At 38.5% G+C, this 24,107-nt stretch overlaps 1 protein-coding gene and 1 pseudogene across 1 annotated transcript; both read left to right on the top strand.

The window, feature by feature from the left end:
* The first annotated feature begins 36 nt into the window (after positions 1-36).
* LOC125278764 (gastrula zinc finger protein XlCGF7.1-like) lies at positions 37-2,549 on the top strand. The gene is made up of 3 exons (XM_048208131.1): positions 37-103; positions 1,352-2,081; positions 2,543-2,549. The coding sequence occupies exons 1-3, from the start codon at positions 46-48 to the stop codon at positions 2,547-2,549; spliced, it is 795 nt and encodes a 264-aa protein (XP_048064088.1). The 5' UTR covers positions 37-45.
* A 2,827-nt stretch (positions 2,550-5,376) lies between these two features.
* LOC125246688 lies at positions 5,377-7,286 on the top strand (annotated as a pseudogene).
* The last annotated feature ends 16,821 nt before the right edge of the window (positions 7,287-24,107 follow it).

Below are 24,107 nucleotides of genomic sequence, written 5' to 3' on the forward strand. Positions count from 1 at the left end.
CTGAAATCTGCAAAGACTGAGTTTATTAAAGAGGACAGTGAGAACATGAGTGATCCAGAACCCTGCAGAATGAAACACACTGAAGATACTGAAGAACAAAGAGGTTGGTGTTTATTCTTCATTCATTCATGATGCTAAACAACATTCATGTTAGAAAGATTCAAGCACTTCTGCACATTTAGATACACAGTCAAACTATGAAAAATAGTTCAACTATGGGTACAATTTTTTTTTTTTTTCCCAGTCAGTAATGAAGCTTTGAGAAACTTTCATATTGGTCAAACTAAATATTATTTTAATGCTTTTATTTTAAATGTATTTTACATCTGGTTCACATTTTTTGCAACATTACCAAATTTTTTTATTTTTAGCAAAAAATACATCAGAAAGTATTTTAAAATAAAATACCAAATACCTGAATTTTAAGTGTATCAAAATAAACTACAAAATACAGCAGTCACACCATGTATCACAATAAACTACTGTATTCTTGTATTTTAAAAATACTAAAAAATACTTTTACAAGGGATCATGAAATTTCTTTGCAAACCTTCCATCAATTTGTTTGATAGCTTTTCTCTGCCTGGGTCATGCAATAAATCTGACATATGCAATAAGTTAAAGGCACAGTATGTACAATAGGATTTTTGGATTAAAATATCTAAAAGCCACTAGAACAATGTTATATGTGTTATTGACTTCTGTTGACACTTACATTATCCACAATGTTTCCAAGAATGTTTAAATCCAGAGAAATAAGCAATTTTAACCGTGACACAGGCTGTGTCCGTGCGTCGCCTATCAATGACATATCAATGAGGAACTGTTTGGATTCATTCATTGACAGAAAACTAATCATGTTATATAGGTTCTTGTTTAAATCTAGTTTTCTTGATTTACAGCGAGTACCATATTTACCATGACTAATATTGATCTAGTTTACTGCAGTGTGCAACAAGTGCTTCATAGCAGCTGCTGAGCGAACGCACAAATCTAGTATGATAAACAGCTCTGCTTTACCCCACATACACTTGACCGTAGAGAGCGCACGATTTAAAGGGGCTGCTGTATCTTGATAATTGTATCTTAATTTAGTTACTTGGTGTTTGGTAACGAAGGGCCTACTTTGCATCAGCAACACTGACTCAATTACAAGCAAGTCATTCATAAGAAGACAACTGATGGCATGGTATTCATAGCTACTAGTTTCATTTGATTGCTCATCATAAATATAGGGAGCAGCTGCTCAGTATAATAGTTTTCAAAAACATTATGTAATTTGGTAAACTAATTAGCCTAGGCTACTAAAACAAATTAAATTAAATTAAAGTTTTTTCTTCTTTCATTTCAGACCTGATGGAAGTGAAGGAGGAGAGTGAAGAACTGAGTGAATTGGAGAAGGAACATCATGTCAAACCTGGAAAAAAACATTTGAGTCGCTCAAAGACAAAAAAGACATTTATAAAGAAAAGAAGAGCCGAGAAATCTACAACCTGCACTCAGTGTGGAAAGAGTTTCATATACAAAAGTCATCTTGATCGTCACATGAAAGTTCACACTGGAGAGAAACCATTCACATGTGATCAGTGTGGAAAGAGTTTCAGTCATTCATCACTCCTTAAGAGTCACATGAGGATCCACACTGGAGAGAAGCCGTTCACATGTGATCAGTGTGGCAAAACATTTCTCAGGGCATCAGACCTAAAGAGACACCTGAGAGTTCATACGAAGGAGAAGCCACATTCATGTTCTGTGTGTGGAAAGAGATTTTCACAGCTGTGTAGTTTACATAAACATGAGAAAATACACACTGGTGTGAGAGAGTACATGTGCTTTGAGTGTGAGAAGACTTTTATTACAGCAAACTGTTTAAAACTGCACCAGAGAATTCACACTGGAGAAAAAACTTACAAGTGTTCACACTGTGACAAGAGATTTAGTCGGTCATCATATCTGAATACACACGAGAGGATCCACACTGGAGAAAAACCTTACAAGTGTTCACACTGTGACAAGAGATTCAGTCAGTCAACATCTCTGAATACACACGAGAGGATCCACACTGGAGAAAAACCTCACAAGTGTTCTTACTGTGACAAGAGATTCAGTTGTTCATCACATCTGAAAAGACATGAGAGGATGCACAGCAGAGAGAAGCCGCACATGTGATCAGTGTGGAAAGTGTTTCTGAAGTCACCTGAAGATACACATGAAGATCCATGGAGAAACCACATCATCAGTTAATTTGTAATTTTAATATGTATCTATAATTCTGGATTGAAAGACAAGTAATTTAGTGATGTCACTTTGTAAAGAAAGACTAAGCGTCTGCACACATACACGTTCAAACGCACATAACTACACTGTAAACCCGAATAAGTTCACAGAACTCAAAAAATATTTTGTAACAGATTACACAAAAACATTTAAGTGATGTTTTTAAATGTTTTAGGTTTACATAAAATAAAAATTACATTTCCAGTTGCCTTAAATTATCTCAATGTTATCTTATAAATATTGATATTTCTCAACTTATAATTAGGGAGTAATTCACTAAAAATTTTCACTATTTTTCAACTCATATAATGTGGGAAATACACTCAAATTTTTCACTATTTTTCAACTCATATAATGTGGGAAATACACTCAAATTTTTCACTATTTTTCAACTCAAATAATGTGGGAAATACACTCAAATTTTTTACTATTTTTCAACTCATATAATGTGGGAAATACACTCAAAATGTTCAATATTTTCCAACTCATATAATTTGGGAAATACACTCAATTTTCAATAAATTTTAACTCTTAATGTGGGACATGCACTCAAAATTAATTCTAAACTGAAATACTGATGTCGGCCCACTACACAATCAGCTAATAATGTTAGAAACCATGAAAGTGACACTACAGTCGCAATTGAACAACTTGTTTTATTTAATACAATGCGCTTTTTAAAAGGCATGAATCAAAGGAGCAGCAGTCAAATCAAAGTGCTTGTGAAATTAAAACAAAAAGAAAATGACCCCATAAAAACAAAATGTTTTTTAAAGTACAATATGTGTTAATAAAACATTCAAACAAAAATACTGGTTGTACTTCAACTGGCAACATCAAGTTAGTGCATCAAGGTATAGGCAATCAATGTATTAAATCTGAGGTACAAGAGGCAAACAGTGTCAGATCTTAAATCTGAGGCAGAAGAGGCAAAAAGTGTCAGATCTTACATTTGAGGTAGAACAGGCAAACAGTGTCAGATCTTACATTTGAGGCAGAGGCGGCAAACAGTGTCAGATCTTACATCTGAGGTAGAACAGGCAAACAGTGTCAGATCTTAAATCTGAGGTAGAACAGGCAAATTATTACATTTGTAAAAAGGGGGGGGACTTTCTCAATACTCAACTCAAATAATCCATCCTGAGTGATTCACTCATTAAACAAATCATTCTTCAGCGTCAGTAGACGCCCTTTCAGTGGTTTGTTGTCCTCAAGACACATCACAACTTTTTGGATAAATGTGAATGTAAGTTCAAGATTCTTTGGGTACTGTAGGTCTAGTGCATAGATGTACCCAAAGAGCAGGAGAAATGAGTCAGCCAGAGTCGTGGGACCACTCACAAGTATTTCATCCTCCACGACAATACAGATGCTCTCAGGGCTGAAGAGGGCCGCATCAATAGTGTCATCCATGACGACTGTCAGGAGAGCCACTGGAGTGTCAGTGAGGTCTGGGCAATCTGCTGACTATAAAACACAAATAATACATGAATGAGTTCAGCTCCTCAAGGATACAAATCATGGTAATGATGTCTAGACATTACTGTCACTTTGCACTTAGACTGCAACTAAGCTACATGTTTAAACTATTTTCTTTACATATGCTTATATCTTATGTTAGTTTCACACCTATCTGTTAGCATACTTTTTGTTTAGTGGAATGATTTACACTTACCTTTTCATTTATGTAATTTCTACACATCAGTTTGCAGAATAACAACTCAAGTAAAACAGGTCCTGGGGGATATTCCAGAAAGGACGTTCAACAAACTGAGCCTAACCCTGAACTCTTGAGTTAACTTACCCTTTGAAGTGAAACTGAGTTTTCAGTTCCAGAACAGCTGATCTGAGTTAGGCAAGTCGACTCGGAGTATGTTAACTCAGAGTTGAGCTCGTGCCTGACGACTAGTAAAAAGCCATCATCAATGGATCTCCGGTACTGTGACATTTTCTGACTGCGGCCATAATAAAAATCACTGACAGAGTTTTAGATGCGCTCGACTATATATTTTGAATTTAACATCACTTTATTTTATATTAGCCTTTGAGGAAGTGGTTGAATGTTGTTCAATGTTTTATTTAAGGCTATTTTATTTCATTCAAATCAGCTGTCTCACAATGGCTCCTCACTTCGTTTTTATTTCACATATTAAAGTAAAAGTTTATTCAGTGGATAATTTAACTTGTAGCTTTTACCACCAACAGATGCTGTTTAACCCTTGTGCATCCTTATAGACATTTTTGTCCATTTCAGTTTTGTTTTTTGTTATAAGTGTGCCTTTGTTAGTGCCAAATACATGAATTTTGGCTCAGGTGATTATTTTTATTGGAATTTTAATATTTTACCCTCATTTCCTTCAAAAAAAATCAATTTTACCCTCCATACAAAAAATACTCACACTCAGGACCTTAAGGACAAAAATGTCCACATTGAAACCCATTAAAACCGCAATTTTTTAACCCAGGGCCATTTGACTATAAAATGATACAATATTTGCAAATAGGCATTCATTCTATTGGCAACGCTTCAAATTTTACATTTTTACCATTTTTTACTAGATTGTGCCATATTTTCAAATTTGGCATATAAAAAATACTTGCTTTATTTGTATTTTCTACTTATGCATATTATAGTCTATTATAGAGTCAATTGGAAAAAATAATGCAGCTATAATTGTGTGGGTATATTGGTAAGGATGTCAGAGTGTAGTTTGCATGTGTTTACTGAAAATTTAATGTGTGTAATTAGTTTGAAATAAATTATATTGTACTGGCAATCAAAAATCCGACTCCATGTATGAGTCACACCCTTGGCAGGGTGATAGGGCCATGTGAAAACTATGAAAAAGGTCAAAGAAGGTTAATGAGCTTTGAGGTTTTTCTTTTTCACCCAAACACGCATCTTAACCCTTGATTGCACTTTTTCACTTGTTATTGTTTTTGTACGGAGATAAAAGGTACGCTTGAATTTGAAGTAGAAGTTCAGAAGCCCCTAAACACATTGTTTTAGTTTTCACCACAACAAAATGCTGATTGTTTAGTCTGGTAGATTTTATACAAAGTTTGAGTTCACACAGGTGTTCTCACTTACAAACCTATAAATATGTGGTGCTTGGGGGTTGATCATTTCATCGTTTTCAAGATGAAGAGAAGCTACTCAGCAGAGGAAGCTCTGAAGCTAGTGTTGCCCACTGAAGCTGAGGATGAAGAGTTGAGCTCAGAGGATGAAGAGTTGAGCTCAGAGGATGACGTTGAGTTTGAGCTGGAGTCTGACCCCTCTGATAGCTCTTGTTCTTCTGATGAAAGCACTGAGAGTGAGCACATGGAGGATACAGCACATTCTCAGTGGAATTCAAAAAATGGCCAGATTGTTTGGTCTTCCACTCATGCTGAGACGCTGCGCTACTGTCCTGCCAAGGGTATGACACCGGGTCCCACATGCTATGCCATTGCTCGCATCACAACTGTCCAGTCCTGCTTTGACCTCTTCATCACTGAAGACATCATTCAGCTGCTTCTGGAAAATACCATTTTACAAGGGAGGCGTTCTGTGAAAAACTGGACTGATTATGATTCCACTGACATCCAGGCATACATCGGGCTGCTAATTCTGGCTGGAGTATACAGGTCCAGAAATGAATCAACACGCAGCCTGTGGGATGTGGAAAGTGGTAGGGCCATTTTCCGAGCCACCATGTCCCACCGTAAATTCAGGCTCCTGAGCTCCACCCTGAGGTTTGATGACAAGCTGACACGACCTGCACGTCACAGGGTCGACAAGCTGGCTGCATTTCGGACTATCTGGGAGAAGTGGACAGATCGCCTTCCTATGCTGTTCAACCCAGGCCAGGATGTCTGTGTGGATGAGCAGCTGGTCCCTTTCAGAGGCCGATGTGGATTTCGCCAGTACATCCCTAGCAAGCCAGCCAAGTATGGCATAAAGGTTTGGGTCACTTGTGACGTCAAAACATCCTATGCATGGAAAATGCAAATATACACAGGGAAGTCTCCTGGAAGTCCTGCGGAGGTGAACCAGGGAAAAAGGGTTGTCCTGGACATGACGGAGGGGCTCCAGGGAAACACTGTAACCTGCGACAACTTTTTCACTTCTTATGCACTGGCTGAAGAACTTCTAAAGAGGAAGATGGCCCTAGTTGGTACAATTCGGAAGAACAAGCCAGAGCTTCCCCCACAGCTGCTGGATACAAGGCAAAGAGCACTATTGTCCTCCCTCTTTGCTTTCACAAAGACACACACAGCGGTTTCCTATGTACCCAAACGTGGGAAGAATGTGCTGCTCCTTAGCACCAAGCATCGAGAGCCAGCTGTGAGTGACACAGAAAAAAAGAAGCCAGTGATCATCATAGACTACAACCGCTGCAAAGGAGGTGTCGACAACCTGGACAAGGTATGTGCCATTATCATCAGTTCCACACACATTTATTCTTACTGCATAATGTTTTGATTATTCATTAAGAGAGGAAAATTTAATTTATTTCTTTTTTCCTTTTGCAGGTTGTTGGCACCTACAGCTGTAGGAGAAGAACATGTCGGTGGCCAGTGGTTCTCTTCTACAACCTTGTTGATGTCTCAACCTTCAACTCGTTTGTACTGTGGACGGCAGTGGACCCCTCCTGGAACCAGGGCAAAACATTCAGACGGCGGGCTGTTTCTCGAGGAACTGGGGAAGATGTTGGTAATGCCACAAATATCGCGAAGACAGCGGATCCCCCGCCAACCTTCTGCCTCTACCATGGTGGAGGATCAACAGCAGGAAAACCCAAACACCCGCAAGAGAAAGTTATGCAAGTTCTGCACTGACAAAAAGAAAAAAGTTGCCTCCATCTGCAAGAAGTGTGGCAAGCACATCTGCAAAGTCCATACACTGACATACTGCACCTCCTGCTGTGAGTGAATTCCCTCTCACTCAGTTCATCATCTCTATTCATATTCCTGTTCAAATACCTGTGGTTTCTGTTCTCTGTGATCTTGGGTTTTGAACAATAAATCTTGATTTTGTTCAAAGTGATCTTGTATTTGTTTTATTTCTGGAGCAAAGATGGCTACAATTCTATTATTATATTTATTATTTATTATATTTTTATTGAAAAGAACAGCGGCATTATGTAAAGAAATAATAATTATAATGATTTTAAAGCATTAAAATTCTGAAAATTAATTAATGTTTGGTAATTATGAATAGAAGAGATGCTGATAAAAAAAAAAAAAAAAAAAGAGTCAGTAAAAGTGGAAAAAAAATATTAATATATAATATTTATATTACAGTTTTTTGGCATGGACATTTTTGTCCATTATGGACCTAAGTGTTAGTTTTTTTAAAAAATCTGACACTACATAAAAAATATAAATGCCTCAAAATTAATGTTGTTGTTCTTCATTGACCCACCCAAGAATCTAATTAGCAAAGAAAAAAAATTCTGCTTTGCATTTAGTTTATGAAAATAAACTACTATTTTTAATTTTTTCATAAAAAAACACCTATGGCATTATGTAAACAAACCAGCATTTAAAGGGTTAAAGTTCTTAAAATTAATGAATGTTTGGTATCTATGGAAAGAACAGATGCTGGTTAAAAAAATGACATCAGTGAAAGTGGAAAAAAATATTAATAAATCATATTTCTATGACAGTTTTTTGACATGGACATTTTTGTCCATTATGGACCTAAGTGTAACTTTTTTTTTGAATGCACAAGGGTTAACACACATCTGTGTCCTAACATCCTCCTGAGTAGATGAACATGAAGTGGTGCTCACCTCCACCACTTGCAACAGAGGCAGAGCAGCTGGTCCTGGGTTAGGGTTTCCCTCTGGAATGGATAACTCTGTTTCCCTCATCTCAGAGTTCACTCTGAGTTTTCACTTAACCTGCTTTCTGGAATACCCCCCTGGAGTTCTTTGAGTGATGTCATATGTTTAAGCTTCAATATGTATATATGTTTAGTACTTCAGTTCAAGCTGATTGAATAGCTAAGCAAAGGGATTGATAGTGAGGCCAGTACACTTACATTACAGGTCCTGAAGAACTTGAAGGCATCTTCACGCAGGTACACAGGAAGAGAACGGAGGACGAGTGCCCGTCTTATATTTACATTACGTTGTTCCTAGATGGACAAAAAATATCCATTACAATAGTAAATACACAAATGCAGAGCAAACACTTTATCAAAGTGTTAAATAGCTCCATATTCTGGTGGTGGTCATTGCTATAGATTCAGTATTTGGGGTCATCATTTCTTCAGCAAAACATTTTTAAAATTAAACCTTTCTATTGTAAATACTTTAACTCAAAAGAAAAAACTTAAAATTGTAAATCAAATTTCAATAAACAGTAGTTATTTGGACTTCTTCAAATTGTAGCTGATAAAGTATCTTTTTAAGGTTCCTCTTTCTGATAGAATACATCTTGTCAAGACGTCTATCTCCTATGAGATGACAATGTTGTGTTCATGGCATAATCACTTAACCTCAAGGCACAATTAGAGTCGGGGCAATTAACACTATGGCTTCTTACAGTTCGTCTGCAAACAATCTGTTAATAATCTCTTTCTGAATCATGCAAAGTTAAAAATTCACCTGAAGGTCATAAATCATCATGAGCTTGGCTAGCTCCTCCGCTATCTTGCCAGTCTTGGTGGCCTTGTCTCTGAACAAGGTAATGAGTTTAGGTGTGTGTCTGTCCAGCTCCTTGTAGAATTGATTGCGCAGGTTAACGTTGTTGATTCGGTGGAACTCTGCAAACACCTGTACATGGACAGAATTACACAGAAATGCACAAAGATGAATTAGGAACAGAATTGTGAATGTATTTTAAAGAAGGTTTATGTTGACAGGTAGCAAAACCAAGGGCAATTCTATTAGGGATGAGTCAGAACCAAGGTCAAAATATAAAGTTCATTGTCATTCATTTAAAACAGGCTGTATAATGTTATCTAAAGGAAACTGATCTAATAAACCTCTGTATACTTTGTTCTACTGTGTATGGCAAAAATATGTCACAGCGTGATGTGTTGTCAACTTTTACATCTGCCATTTGCTTTTTGGTGAATTTATTGAAAATTAAGATTTTTAAAACAGTCATTTAAATATTGGAAAAATCAATCATGTTCAAAGTGTACATGCTAAAGAGTCTTGTTGATTAATTGCTCTCAACAGGGAGACCCGTAAAATGATGTAGAAAGATTTTTTTTTTTTTTTTTTTACCTGTGACTCCATAAGTAGGGCTGGCCATCTATCCACGACGTCTCTCACCCGTGGAGCTACAAGAGCTCCAACGATTTCTTGGCGACGAAGGGCATAGGTTGTGTTCATGAGCTTGCCTATGACTAATTGGTTTCTCTCAGTCTTTTCGACTTCATGTATGATTTCTTCTCTCATTGTTTCCAGAGTGGCTGGGGTTTGATCCTTTGGTAGGTTGATGATGTAGTTGACCTCAGCTTTTCGAGCTTTCTTTATGTTTTGATGGGGGTGAACATTTTCGGGGTTGTTTCGGCTCCGCCTCCCTGTGTTGATGGCTACTTCTGCAACCCCAACTTTGGCCAGATTGTTACGGTAGGACGCAACCTTGTACCCTATGTGACGTTTCCATCCCAACTCCCCGTCTTCACCAGCTGTAATTCTGAGACATGGATGAGCTGTAATCAAAGCTTTAGCAGCAATTGCCAATTCCTTTTCATGTGGGTATGGTTTAAAACTGTAGATCATTTCTGCCATTTTTTTAAGGATTTCACTCTTCTGTGACCTCTTTAACTTCAGCATTTTTCCTGATTCTTCATAAACACGATTTCCTTCTTCTAGTATATGCTCCATTTCATAATCAAAACCAGGAACAACAAAGTGATCAGGCCAACTCTTCTGGCGCTGTAACGCAGATACACATGGGAGTATGTCTGTGTCAGAAGATGCAGTAGATGAGGTGTCACCTTCAGGCCTGACGACTCTCAATGTGCCCTTCTCTGGTAACTCCTGGATGTCCACAAGAAGACAAAGATCACCATCAAAGTCTGGATCCTCATAGTGCAGGCTAAAGTCCCCATCCAGTCTCGGCTTGAACCTATCTTGCATTATTTCTTTCAGCTCCTCCACTGACTTTGGTCGCTCGAGTAGAGTAAGCTTCAGGGCAGTGTCTCGTGCAACATACACACGCAGCACATGCTTCTGGGCAGCAGCCATCTTTTGGTTCCTAAGACAAAAACATGTAAATTTTCATGGAGAGTGAAGGTGACATACACAACATATACATGTCCGCATACTCACCTGGTCAACACAAATACTGGGACACCACTTGAACGAAGGGATGTATGGAAGGCCAGCTGCTGTAGTGGAGCAGTTTATTCATGGAGCCACTGGTCCGCACAGCTCCAAGAGAATGTTGCAGTCATCTGTTTACCTGCTTCAACCAATCTTCAGTTCAATAATATGAAACGTCTGGGTGTCAGGAGCAATCGTCCATCAATGTTGTAAGTGCAGAGAGGTGTTTTGTCATTTAGCTCTGATGGGAAGTGAACAGCCATATTGTTTGGGAAAAGTTCGTAAGATCTCAGGTGTTCAATGTAGTGTGATGTGTGCTCTTGGCAAAGAAAGACAACACTACTATTAACCAGGAGAACCTGTTCAATTCTACAGTAATTAGGCAGTCCTCCCTCTTGTCCCACAGACAAAAACATTCCTACATCATAATCAGTTCCATCAATGCAGACCTTTGATGTGCTGTAAATAACATTGCTTGCTGTTATTTGTTCAATGTATGTCTTGGCAAAATTTGGAAGCATTGATACCAGTACAGAAGAGACATTTGATGTCTGCTGGTGAGGTTTGAAGAATCCTGAGGCACTGAGATGGTATGCAACCATGTATTGATGCCTGTCTGCAAGTGTTTTCAACACATTTTTAAAGTTTTGTGTGTCGTGTACAACTCTCTTGAAAAAACGATGTTTACCCTCAAACCTCATTGTCCACAAGTTTACAAGGGGCCCAAAATGGCGTATAAGGTCAGGATAGTGTTCAATGTAGTGATGCTTAGGACGGAAGTTTGAAATCTGGAAAGACTTCTTTCAGCATCTCTCTATGATCCTGTATCTTGGACTGTAAATACTGGATGGACTCCTCTGTGAATTCTGAGCACAGCAATAACTCTACTACCTCTTTTAAGTCCATTAGCACAGTCCACGCTCCATCCTCTTCAGGAACTGCATTGCCAATAATCAAAGGGAGCAGTCTTAGCAATGTGGCATTTTCATGGCCATTACCACCAATGCTTTTCTTTACAGAGAAGTTCTGTGGTATTTTATGAGGTTTGTCAAGCTTGTCTGTGTGCTGGTATGGAAACGATAGAATTCTCTCGTTCAAATATTCAAGGGTGAAGTATTTACGACGGATCATCTCACCGATACACAGAGCGAGCTCTACGGGCACAATGCCCTCAAAAAGATCGTGGAGGACATCAGGTGGAAAGCCAGTGACAGTATGAAAATGCTCTAGATACTGGCTCAGGACACAATCTGACTGAACACCATTCTGACTCTGACTATCCGCCATGCATTACAGCATGCACATCACCATTATGGCTGTCTTTTGTCCTAAGACTGAATTCGCCACTTATAACTTCATGAGTCTGAAGTTTAGCTTGTGTTGCTGTGCAGAATCTGCAAAAATATTCTGCTCTAAAAGACTTTGAAAAGCCTGCCAAATCATGGGCTGCAAGATTGTCAGACACCACACACATGACTGTTCCTTGAAGTACCTTACCAATGGACTCAATGAATACCCCATCTTGTTCAAGGGTACGGAGGTCTCTCAACAAAGGACCATGTGCTTTTTCATAGCCAAATTTCTTTATGTCATCCACTTTACATAAAGCTGCAAGCTGTATCACATGCAGGGCTGATCGGTATTTTATGGGAAGATCAGCAAGCATCCAGTATACTGAACATATTTTGGTGTATTTTGCGTGATGTTCCAAGTGGATTGGCTATTTCCAAATCATCAATGTACAAAATGAGTGTTATCTTTAACTCATCTGAAGACAAGAATGTGTTCTCTTTGAAGTACAAACCATCTTGGTGGCTTACATAATGACTGTTTAGTGCCACTTTTGTTTCTTTAATTTTGTCCAGAATATCTGTATGATTGAAGATTTTTTGTATCATCTCAAGAATGGGAACATACACTGCGGTGTGTCCTGGCTGTAGCAGATACTGTACAGGCTTTACCACAGGGTAATTATTTTCGATGAAGGTTTTCCTTCTCTTGGTTGAGGATAACTGCTTCCCCTTAGCTGTGGCACTGACAATAACATTACTGTCCATAACAGTACTGACAACCTCATTTAGAAGTGTTTCACTGACAGTGATGTCATGATTCTGTAAGACCTCTCTAATGTCATGTTTGAGTATCGGTTGGGACAAGGAAAATATTTGAGTCAATTGTTCCACTATTTCCTGAGATGCCATGTCAGATACATGAAGAATAGATTGCATCTTCAAGAATAATGATGCCAAATTATGGTTCAACTGAGCTCTTAAAGTGTCTGCGTCACACTGACTGTTTACCTCATCAAGATCAAACTGTGTCCGCAGACCCTGCACTGTGACTTTCAGCAGGTTCCCCAAGACTTTCTGCTGCAACTACAACTAGGGCACTATCACTGTCTGCCAATACAACACATTCACCAAAGTCTGAATCACCACCATGTTTTCTACTCTTGTGTGCATTAAACGCTGAGTAGCTATTTGTTCTGTAATTACAGTTCTTGAATGGGCATGCTACCATCTCATGACTTCGTAAATGACTTCTCAAATGACCAAATAGAATTTCCTCAATAAAGGGCTGCTTGAAGTTACACAAAGGACACGTAAAAAAACCACACGCTCCTTCAGTTGCATCTACTCTACGTGAGTCATTATGAGATCTTGACAGATGAGCTTTCATCGCTTCAAATGATGAAAAAGTACAAATGCAACTGTCATAGAGACATGGCAGGGGGGACACTCTTGAATATTGGCTATGCAGTACAGTATAGTGCCAAAATAATTGTCCCCGGGTATTTGCAGTTGCAGAACACAACTTGCACTTCCACTCCATTGGGACCAAGCTTCAGCCTGCAATTTAAGTATTTTCAATTAAAGTCTAAACCATTTCAGCCCTGGTTTGCACTTTTGGCTATTCCATTTTTTTAAAGTTAAAATGTGTGTAAAATTGTGAACGAGGGGGGAAATGATTATGCCAACCAGTCGACAACACATCAGTAATTAAATTCTGTTCTGCTGCAAAAAAATCTAAACCTTGTGAATAATTTAAAATTCAAATTAGTACACAATTTACAAAACTCACCTATTGGCACCTGTCTGATAGTGAAACACTGACTCTCTGTAGCACTCTTTGTAGTCCGATATCTGTACACAACATGCGCACAAATCATGATTTGTGTGCATGTTCAAAAACATTTTTAAAATAATACATAATGATAAATGAAATTTAAAAAAGTGAATATACAGATAAAAAAGTTTCCAAATCTATCAAATACATTCATTGTACACTAATTAAAGTAAAAATGAAAATGATAAAAGATGAGCAAGTTAGTTATTAACAAAAAAAAATAAAATTAAAAAAATAACAAAGTTGTGTGCTTATAGATTGCTATTTATGTTGTTGTTTTTAACAAAGTATTAATTAAGGGTTCAAGTGATCAAATGAAATAAAAACATTGAAATAAATAGCAAAATAATGACTGTGGAAACACAAAATAAACCAACTGTTAATAACACTCTTTCATAATGCATCCTACCTGAACTGTTAAAATTATTTCGAGAAGATCTCACAACCACACACTTGAGCCTACGAAATACAAACACAGGGCTGGTTAGCATCATGATAACACACTCACATTATGTTGTTTAGAATTGTTCGTTACACGCGTTCACACACAGCTCGACCTAACCCTAACCCAACGTAAAATATTTACTGCGTAACGCGGACATTTATTTAAATATGTATACTCAAAGTACGCACATGCATTAACGACGAAAAGCAGGCGGGAAGCAGGGATAACGTTATGCTTTCGGACTCCGCCAGAGAATTCAAAACTCATGGACCTTCTTCAACCGTAAATGTCCCGGGCAAACATGCATTATGGGTAATGTAGTTCATCCAGGAAACCCGCTGATAACGTTACACTTTTGTAAGATGAACTAAGTAAGGTAACTTAACGTTAACGCATTTGTCACATTCAACAACTTCTAAAATTACAATTACTTGGATTTGTAAATATTTTATATATGATATATAAAAAACGTTAGAGTTACTTACCAAATCAGGGCTGATGATAAGACAGCGCTTAAGAAAATGAGAGCAATAAGACTAATGAAAATAACTGAGGTGGTGGTGGTTTGAAACGGGGGGATAAAAGTGCGCATTCCAAACAAATAAAAACAATTAAAAACAAATTAAACTGTGTTCCACATCCACATGGGCTGGCCAAAACTTCACCCGCATCAAGGCAAATTCAAGATGGCTGACTCAGCTTTCCCGAGGGAGCGATAAGACCCACCCACCAAAACGTCATGACGTCGATAACGTCATGACGCTACTACATGGTTCCTAAACTTTTTGAGCGTTCCACACAAATTAACTCTAAAAAACTGTGCCCTATTCAATTAAAGTGACACAAATCTCAACAGAGCTCAAAACCTTATAGTTTGGTCAACTGCATAACGACATTTGACTGTTATGACCTTATAAGTTATGAGCTAGTACAACTGTTTGGGATTACAGTGTATAGACTAGACACAAATAAATGGAAAGAGTGCATAAAAAGTCAAAAACTTACTTTAGGTGGATAATAACTTTTTCCTAGAGCTGCTGTGAAACCAAAAAAATCCCTGTCAATTAACTGTCCTATTATCACTGTGAAGCTGCTTTGAAACAATCTGTATTGTAAAAAGCGCTATAGAAATGAAGATGACTTGACTTGTGTTCAGGTTCACTTCTTCCCTGCTCCAGACTTGTGCTTTGAGAACTCCTTAACAACGAGCACACTCGGGGCCCTTAAGAGAGCAGCCAGAAAAATGGAGCGCAGCTGGAAGAAAACAAAAGAGGTTTTTCACATTTCATGGAGAGAAAGAATGATTGAGTACAGAAAGGCCTTAAAACTGCTAGATCTGCTTATTTTTCAAAACTTTAAGAAGAAAATAAACACAACCCTAGGTATTTATTTGATACAGTGGCTAAATTAACAAGAAATAAAGCTTCAACTTCTGATGTTTCCAAAGAGCACTGCATTATTGACTTTATGAACTTCTTTACTTGCAAGATTGATAATATTAGAGAAAAAAATAATAACCATGCGACCGTCTACTACAGTATCACATCAGACAGTGTATTGTAGTGTCCCTTAGGAAAAATTCAATTCATTTACTGCTTTAGGAGAGGAAGAATTGTCTAAACTTGTTAAATCATCAAAATCAACCACATGTATGTTAGACCCTATACCGACTAAAGGCTCGTTTCCATTGAACGGTACGGTTCGGTACAGTACGGTATGCAAATTTTGCCGTTTCCATTGTCAAAAGTTGCGAATGGTACCCTACACTGCGTTCCAAATTATTATGCAATTGACATATCAGTAAGATTTCAGTACAATAAACATTCAGATTTTAGTTTTTCTAAGTTAAAAAATAAAAATGTATGTTTGTTTATTTATCCATGTCTTTTTAGATAACTGGTATCAATCTCAGACAAAATAATTTGCCAGATCTATGGAAACCCTACTTAGAGGTTGTTCCACATTATTAAGCAAGTCACAGTTCTCATGCAATATGGGGAGGAAGAAAGATATTTCTGAAGATGAAAAGCATGAAATGGTGCAATGTTGTGCAAAAGGCATGAAAACAACTAATATTGTGTGAAACTAAATGGAGATTATCAAATTATCACAAGATTTGTGAGTGATTTAGAGCACAGCAGAACTCGGTCAGATAAAGGCTTATTAATTAAAGTTTCTATCAAAAAAATTAATTGTATCAAAAGGGCAGCTATAAAAAAAGCCAGTGTTGAGCAGCAAACAGGTATTTGAAGCTGCTGGTGTCTCTGGAGTCTTGAGAGCCTCACCATGCAGTCTGGCAGTTGTGCGTAAAGATGCATTTTAGACACCACTAACCAAACCTAACAAAGAGAAACATTTACAGTGGGTGTAGAAATACATTTTCAAACAGTTTTATTGCTGTGGTGTTTTTTTGCAGCATGGGATAGTGCATAGTGCATTGCATTTCAGAAGGCACTATCCTCCTTTTTATACCATAGCTGAAAATGGCCAGTTATGAGCTCCACATATCTTGCAAAAGTAATTTTAATACCCTCCATCTCACTTCCCAGTATTCCAGCCCAAATAATCACCCACCAGCTCCTTGCTGATGTCACAGTCTTGTTGGAACGTGGTGGCCATTCACCAACCATCCAGAAATCCATCCATTTAGACCATCCATTGTAGTACGGCATTAGTCAGTGAATAAAACTATTTAAAAATGAGTCTTCATGTATTTCTAAACCCACTGTAAATGTTTTTCTTTGTGAGGTTTGGTTTGGAGTGGCTGAAATGCATCTTTACGCACAACTGCCAGCCAGCATGGAGAGCTTCTTGAGACTCCAGAGGCACCAGCAGCTTCAAATACCTGTTTGCTGCTCAACACTGGCTTTTTTTTATAGCTGCCCTTTTAATACAATTAAATTTTTTGACAGGAACTTTCCTCAATAAGCCTTTATCTGACCGAGTTCTGCTGTGCTCTAAATCACTCACAAATCTTATGATAATTTGATAATCTCCATTCAGTTTCACACAACATTAGTTGTTTTCATGCCTTTTGCACAACATTGCACCATTTCATGCTTTTCATCTTCAGAAAGATCTTTCTTCCTCCCCATATTGCATGAGAACTGTGACTTGCTTAATAATGTGGAACAACCTCTAAGTAGGGTTTCCATAGATCTGGCAAATTATTTTGTCTGAGATTGATACCAGTTATCTAAAAAGACATGGATAAATAAACAAACAAACATTTTCTTAGAAAAACTAAAATCTGATTGTTTATTGTACAGAAATCTTACTGATTTGTCTCTTGCATAATAATTTGGAATGCAGTGTAATTCCGAACCGTACCGTACCACATTTTTGGGACCCTTTCGATGGGGTACCAAGCACAATAGTACCGTACCAAAAGGGTGGAGCTACACTCTGCAGAACGTTGATTGGTTGACAGAGAATCGTCACTTGCCCGTGCTACAAGGGGAATGACAACACAAGAGACACCACACAAATGTGGTTCAGGCAACGCGTACACTGATTATCCTCACTGTATATAGCCTATAATAAAATGAAATAAGACAAAACAACCCTCTGTTTTTGTTAAAAGTCAGTTTTAATTATCAATAATAACCATTATAAAAATATAAGTATAAAGTATGAGAAGCTATACAATAAGAAATAAAGACAAGCAAACAATTCAGTTAAACGTATAGCACACTAAGTACAACGGTAAAGTTAAATAAAAATATTAAGTTATGAAACTTCACTTTTCCCTCAGCCAAAACGATTTGCCTGGGAACAAATTATAAATTCATGAGACCAAAGATTGCCCGCTATACACAAGATGAATGATATCTCGTTTTTAACCACTACAGAGACATCTGAGTCAGCGGCAAATGTCAGAAGGATTAGCCGAGGTACAGCTGCACTCGGCTGGGTACATTAGCACTGAGTGACTGGTGATCACCTGGATCTCACAACTCCGACAATGTCAGATCAAATTTTCATATAGGCGCTATCTTTATAAATAAACCACAGTTTTGAGCTTTAAACAACTACATTCTCGCCTGAAAAACTTTTAAAACTACATTGCATGACACAATAAAGTTTAAATACACGCGTTTTCTTCTCCGCTTCTCCATTATGACGCTTGCTGCTAGATGCTGCTGCATGGACGTCTGAACTTTGCGTACTTGGTATTCTGAAATGCTGAATGTTCATCTTCTTGTGAAAGACAGCCTCAAGCTGAGAAGCAAGAACTAGATCCGCTTTATGTCCTCCATTGTTATTTACTGTGTCGTTTTCTTCTTCGCATGAGAATGACGTCGATCACTACTGTCCAGCTACACCAGGCCTATCAAGTTAGGTGGTGGAAACGCAAGCCTGATCAGGGTGTACCGTTCCGAACCACACCGAACTGTACTGAACTGAACCGAACCGGACCACTCAGTGGAAACGAGGCATAAGCTATTGAAAGAGATTAATATCATTAATTCATCTTTATCATTAGGATACGATACGTACCAAAACCTTTAAGCTGGCTATTATTAAACCTCTTATTAAAAAAAAAACACAACTTGATCCTAGAGAATTAGTCACTTACACACCGATCTCAAATCTACCTTTTCTGTCAAAAATACTGGAAAAGGCAGTTTCATCACAACTATGGAGCCCCCTCTGGGCTCGGGGCGGAGACGGGGGCAGAAAAAGGAGCCCCCTCTGGGCTTGAGGCGGAGACAGGAACCCCCTCTGGGCTCGGTGCAGAGAGGGGGGTGGAGACCGGAGCCCCCTCTGGGCTTGGGGCGGAGACAGGAACCCCCTCTGGGCTCAGTGCAGAGACGGGGTGGAGACCGGAGCCCTCTCTGGGCTCGGTGCAGAGACAGGGGCGGAGACTGGAGCCCCCTCTGGGCTCAGGTAGGGCATGGGTACCATGACCGGACAGAGGTCAGGGACTGGATCCGGGGCGAGGAGGAGACATAGAGCCGTGGCGGCGGCCATCTCACCCAATGGGTCAGGTGTGGTGGCGGCCATCTTGTGAACAGAACAACAAACTTTATGCAATGGAGAACTGACCAGGAACAGAAGGAAACACAGGGTTAAATACACAGTGAACAGAAGATCTAACGATACTAATTAACAAGACACAGCTGAACTAAAACACTAATCAAATCAGAAACCATGACAACAAACAAGTGGTGGGAAATTGAGAACAAAGGGGAATATGTGACCAAAGAAAAACAAACTCTAAACATATGAAACTAAGACCCCGTTTACACGTACATGGTTATTTTGAAAAACGGAGACATTTCCCTTCGTTTGCGCCCTTCGTTTACACGCAAACGGAGAATTCGCCTCTGAAAACGAGTCTTTCTAAAAACTCCGGCCAGAGTGGAGATTTTGAAAATCTTCGTTTGCACGTTTGCATGTAAACTGAGACAAACGGGTGTTTAGGCAGCCAACGTCACAGTATGCGCCAGAGCTCGCACCTATGTCAAAAGTGCGACCTATGTTTACATGTGATCATGGAAGCGTTCAGAGTAGCAGTCGCATTTATGTTGGTGCAAACTCTTCTCGTGTGTTTGCATTTGCAAATACAACTGCTCCATTATGTCGAGGAGCAGAGAGGAATGAGTGCTCTGAGATCAGCAATTTTGCAACAACTTTGAATCACTTCAAGAGGAATTTGGGATTCTTTTTCGGGATTCTGATTGGCTTACGTGGGCTTGAGCTGCTCGTTACACTCTTGACGTCATATATACACGCGTACGTGTAAATGAACACTTTTCTGAAAACTGACATGTGTGCACGATGTTATTTTTGAAACCGGAGAGGTTGAAATGTCCGTTTATGAAAATAGCCGCCCATGTGTAAACGTAGCCTAAACAGGACAAAACTCAACTCAAACCGTGAAGAGGGTGCCAATTTATTTCCTATCTAATGTTTATCCCTGTTTTTAGTTAGTAAGGGAGTTGAGGAAAGCTTGTGTTGTTTATTTCTTTTCTGTTACCTGAATAGGTAATTTAGTACTCCCTCTATTAGTAAGCTGATGTTTTATTTGTTGTTTTGGTCTGGCTTTCTCCTGAAGACATTTAATGATTCTCTTTTCTTGTTTGTCTTTATTTTATGAATTCAATAAACTACTTTACTTTGCCCCAGAATTACAACAATTGCTTGAGTTGGCAAGAGGACTGAAGTGATTCCTTCATGTTTATTTTTACTAATTATATCATTTTCAATATAATTGAGCCTGTTACTCCCTCTCCCAACCCTTGACTGGGAGAGGATCATAACAGTATGTGCTGAGCAACAAAATCTCTTCTTTCTAAATGAGTCACAGTCAAATCACCCTGTAGCCCAAGACTGGTCAGCAACTGAATCTAGGCAGGGGCGCTGCTCGTCCTGTGCTCTGTGTGGTCCCAACGGCCCAGTATAGTGTAACAAGCACCGTCCTTCGGATGAGACCTTAAGCTGAGATCCTGACTGTCTGTGTCAGTAAAAATCCCATGGCTCTTCTTGTAAAGAGTAGGAGTGTAACCTGCTATCCTGGCCAAATTCCCTCCATTATCAATCATGGTCTTCTAATCACCTTGTAGTGATTTTTACTCCATTCACCGGTGACGAAGTGAGTTTTGATCTCGTGTCACTTAAGGTGTGGTTATAAGTGTATCAGATGACCCCTTCCTCCTTTTGTAATACGGGGCACCAGTCAAGAATACTATCTTAACAATTTAAGAACACTCCAGAGCTGTTCAATAATTCAGAATTAATATAAAATGGAGGGAGTCGGTCAAATGATTTATTTGAAGGATTTGTGAGAGTCCGGTCAACTAGTAGAGTCTTTGATCATCAACACAAGGAAGACACAGTTATAATAAAATCAATTAAATTTATTAACAATAAACATGCAAGAGTAAATACCACAACGATTAATAACGAAATAATGAATATGCACTTCTAAAAGATAGTAAAATAATAATCAAAGGAGAATACTGAATTAAATCAAAGAAACAAATAAATGAAGTGAACACAGAATGGATAAATACAATGCTGTTGAACGGAATGTAGGATGGAAGAGAATTGTATGGGAATGCTTCTAATGGAAGCCACCTAATGGCTCTGGTAAAATGGTGATAAATAATTGCTTATTTATCATTCAACAAATAATATCCCTATTATTTGTAACAAACTGACCTCAAGTAGCTGTTATCTAAACAGGTTAGAATAACATATGCTGCGTGTATAAACTAATGCCAAGGTCTCTAGAAAAGAGTTTATATTTACGTTCCACACAGTCGGGTGATCAATCCGGTAGCAGAGACGTCTTCCACTGATGATGCAGGCTGCATGCAGTGGGAGGGCGCAGAGTTGCGATCCAGTAGTCGTGCCACGCTGGGCTGTAGGATGCTGAACTTCGGTTGCGCCAAGAAGGTCCTTTAGGATGGACTGGGCAGCTGGGTCAGATGAATCTTCACAGGTTCCTTTGCAGGCTGGCTGCGTCGCTGAGGAGCTGTGTGGTACAGGCAATGTCTGCCGATGCAGAGGTCCTTTGCGGACTGGGCTGCGCTGCTGTAGGAGCCGTAAGGGTCAGATGAAGTCCCTCAGTGCTGGGGCCCTTTTTGCAGCTAGAGTGCAGCTGAAAGCAATGTAAAAGGTTTTGCTCGCGAAAGCTTCACCTTAACCGTCTTGTAGTCTCTTTCCTCGTCAGGTCAGAAACTCAGGACGTGGAGTGTCTGTTAATGTCTCCTTCCCCGTCAAGCTGGAAACGCAGAACAAGGGTGTGTCTACCCGGGGGACATATTTATCCCTTTCTGATGAGGAGGAGATTGAAATGTGGCGCCTTGCCGATCCTGGAGTGTGATTGGCTACTGTTATCTGAAGCACCCTCGGTGTTGCCCATCCTAGTGTGGAACTCATTTGCATAGCATAAAGTACAGTGTTAAAATAGTGTCTTTAACATTTTACCCATGCATTATTTCTTTACCAAACCTCTTTCAAATTTTTAAAGGCATTGTAGGGAGTAGATAGACACCAAACACACTATGAAATGGTTAAATCATCGTCCATGCATTTGTTTATTTGTGAACAGGTCTGTCACATGACCTGCTGTTTTAACAGTCAGTAACCATTAACATAAACTGTGCTTTGCATGAAGACTGGTAGTTGTCCCAACATCTTATCTGATGTTGCTGAACATTACACACCAGCAGTTAGAGAGGGGCCCTGTCGTAAACTTGTCCCTGGAATGCCATCTTGACTGGTGTTCACAACAACCTCATAGTTCTCAAGCTCTAAATTTCATCTCTAGAACAGTACACATGCCGTCTGATTTAACCTTGCCACACAGGTCACACGTGCACTGAATGAGTTTTGCACTAATCAGTTGTTCCAAAAGGTGGCAGCGCTGGTCCCGGCCGTTGTTTCACAATAGAAAACTAAACTAGAGACAGAACAACAACAACAACAGATGCCCACATTAACCAGCGCTTGTGTGAGGGGGTTATGAGATGACCACAACTTTAATTTAAAATATTACAAAACATTTTATTGGTCATAACATCTGGAGAAAAATAGCACAGACACTGGTCAAAGATGAAAAATGTTCTAGTTGTGTTCACCTAAATGTTCACCGGTAGAAATGTGTATTAATTTGAATATAAATTATTTAAATATAAAAGCCATTTGTGTGAACATGTTATTCTACTCTTATAATCATGTATCTGACTGTGTGTGTCTGTGTAAGAGAATAAATGTTTTTGCAAATGTTGGAGCCTCTCGCTCTGCCATTAGATTTATGGTAAGCTGTGCATCTCCTCTTGCAATTAAAAAAAAATAAAAATATTTGTAGGATGAGTGAGACCCTCTGATTTAAATAGGTTGAATTCACATATGAACAGACTGAATTCACACCACAAATATGATGTATTGACCCCACCTTGAAGGAGAACTGTAGTAAAACTTCCATAGAAATCTGTCCTGATCAGCTGCAATGAGAGACACGACAAAGAAACATCATCCAAAGATGACAAAGTTCATCTTCAAGAATTTTATTTTCTTGTATATGTTTTTTTGTCTGCTGATTCTGCTTGAATCAGAAATAATTTAGTTCAGTAACAAGTGAATTATAAAGCTCTTTAATTGTAGTTGTTACTAGATGGAATTGAATTGTAGAGGTCTCTTATTTAATTCTTACAAGTAAAAATGCAATTACGATGAGTAACACAGGGAGAAATTTAGGCTTGTGGTACAGGTCAGTGAGAAGAGAGCTGCCAGCCGATTATTTCCCCATCACATCATGAAAAACACTGGTGAAGCTCTGCATTATCCCACTCCATGTTAAAACTGAGACAGAGAATGATATAACCAACTTTGAATTAGTTAAAATTAGTCACTTTGAATTAGTTCTTAAATTTAACATGTGGTCACGTCACCAAGACAATTTAAACATTTTCATGACTTTTAATTTGTAAAAACATTTTGATTCCCGAACTGGTTATTGTTAGGCTCAGCTGTCGCTGTTACTGGAAAACCTTTACCCAGCGTGAGCCAATCCTTAAATTCTGTTCTGTCTCTCATATGAAACTATACCGCCAGAGGACTGCGACTGCAACACATCATCATTCAGACTGCTTTTCATACCGCTTTTGACATTTTTGCAATAAATTATTGTGATTACACTCATCTGTCTGTTATGTTTTTCTTTATAACTACATATTTTAAGAGATGATGTTTACATGTAGTGGTCAGAATGTCTTTTTAATGTTACTAAAAGTGTAATTTCACATTTCTGTCCATCAAGTTTTATATATTCTTTTTATATTCTCTATAAAATGGTTAAGTTTAGGTTTGGGGCAGGGTGAAGGGATCTACAATTTATCTATATAATTATACTAATATCTTTATGATATTTCAGCTTCTATCCAAATGTTCAAAAATGCATTTTGCACCTGAAAATGTTACATATTGAAATGATTATGTAATGATATTAACAATGAGCCCAGGCTGAGTGGACAGAA

The sequence above is a fragment of the Megalobrama amblycephala genome, linkage group LG1 (genome assembly GCF_018812025.1).
Source record: "Megalobrama amblycephala isolate DHTTF-2021 linkage group LG1, ASM1881202v1, whole genome shotgun sequence".
Taxonomy (NCBI): Eukaryota; Metazoa; Chordata; class Actinopteri; order Cypriniformes; family Xenocyprididae; genus Megalobrama; species Megalobrama amblycephala.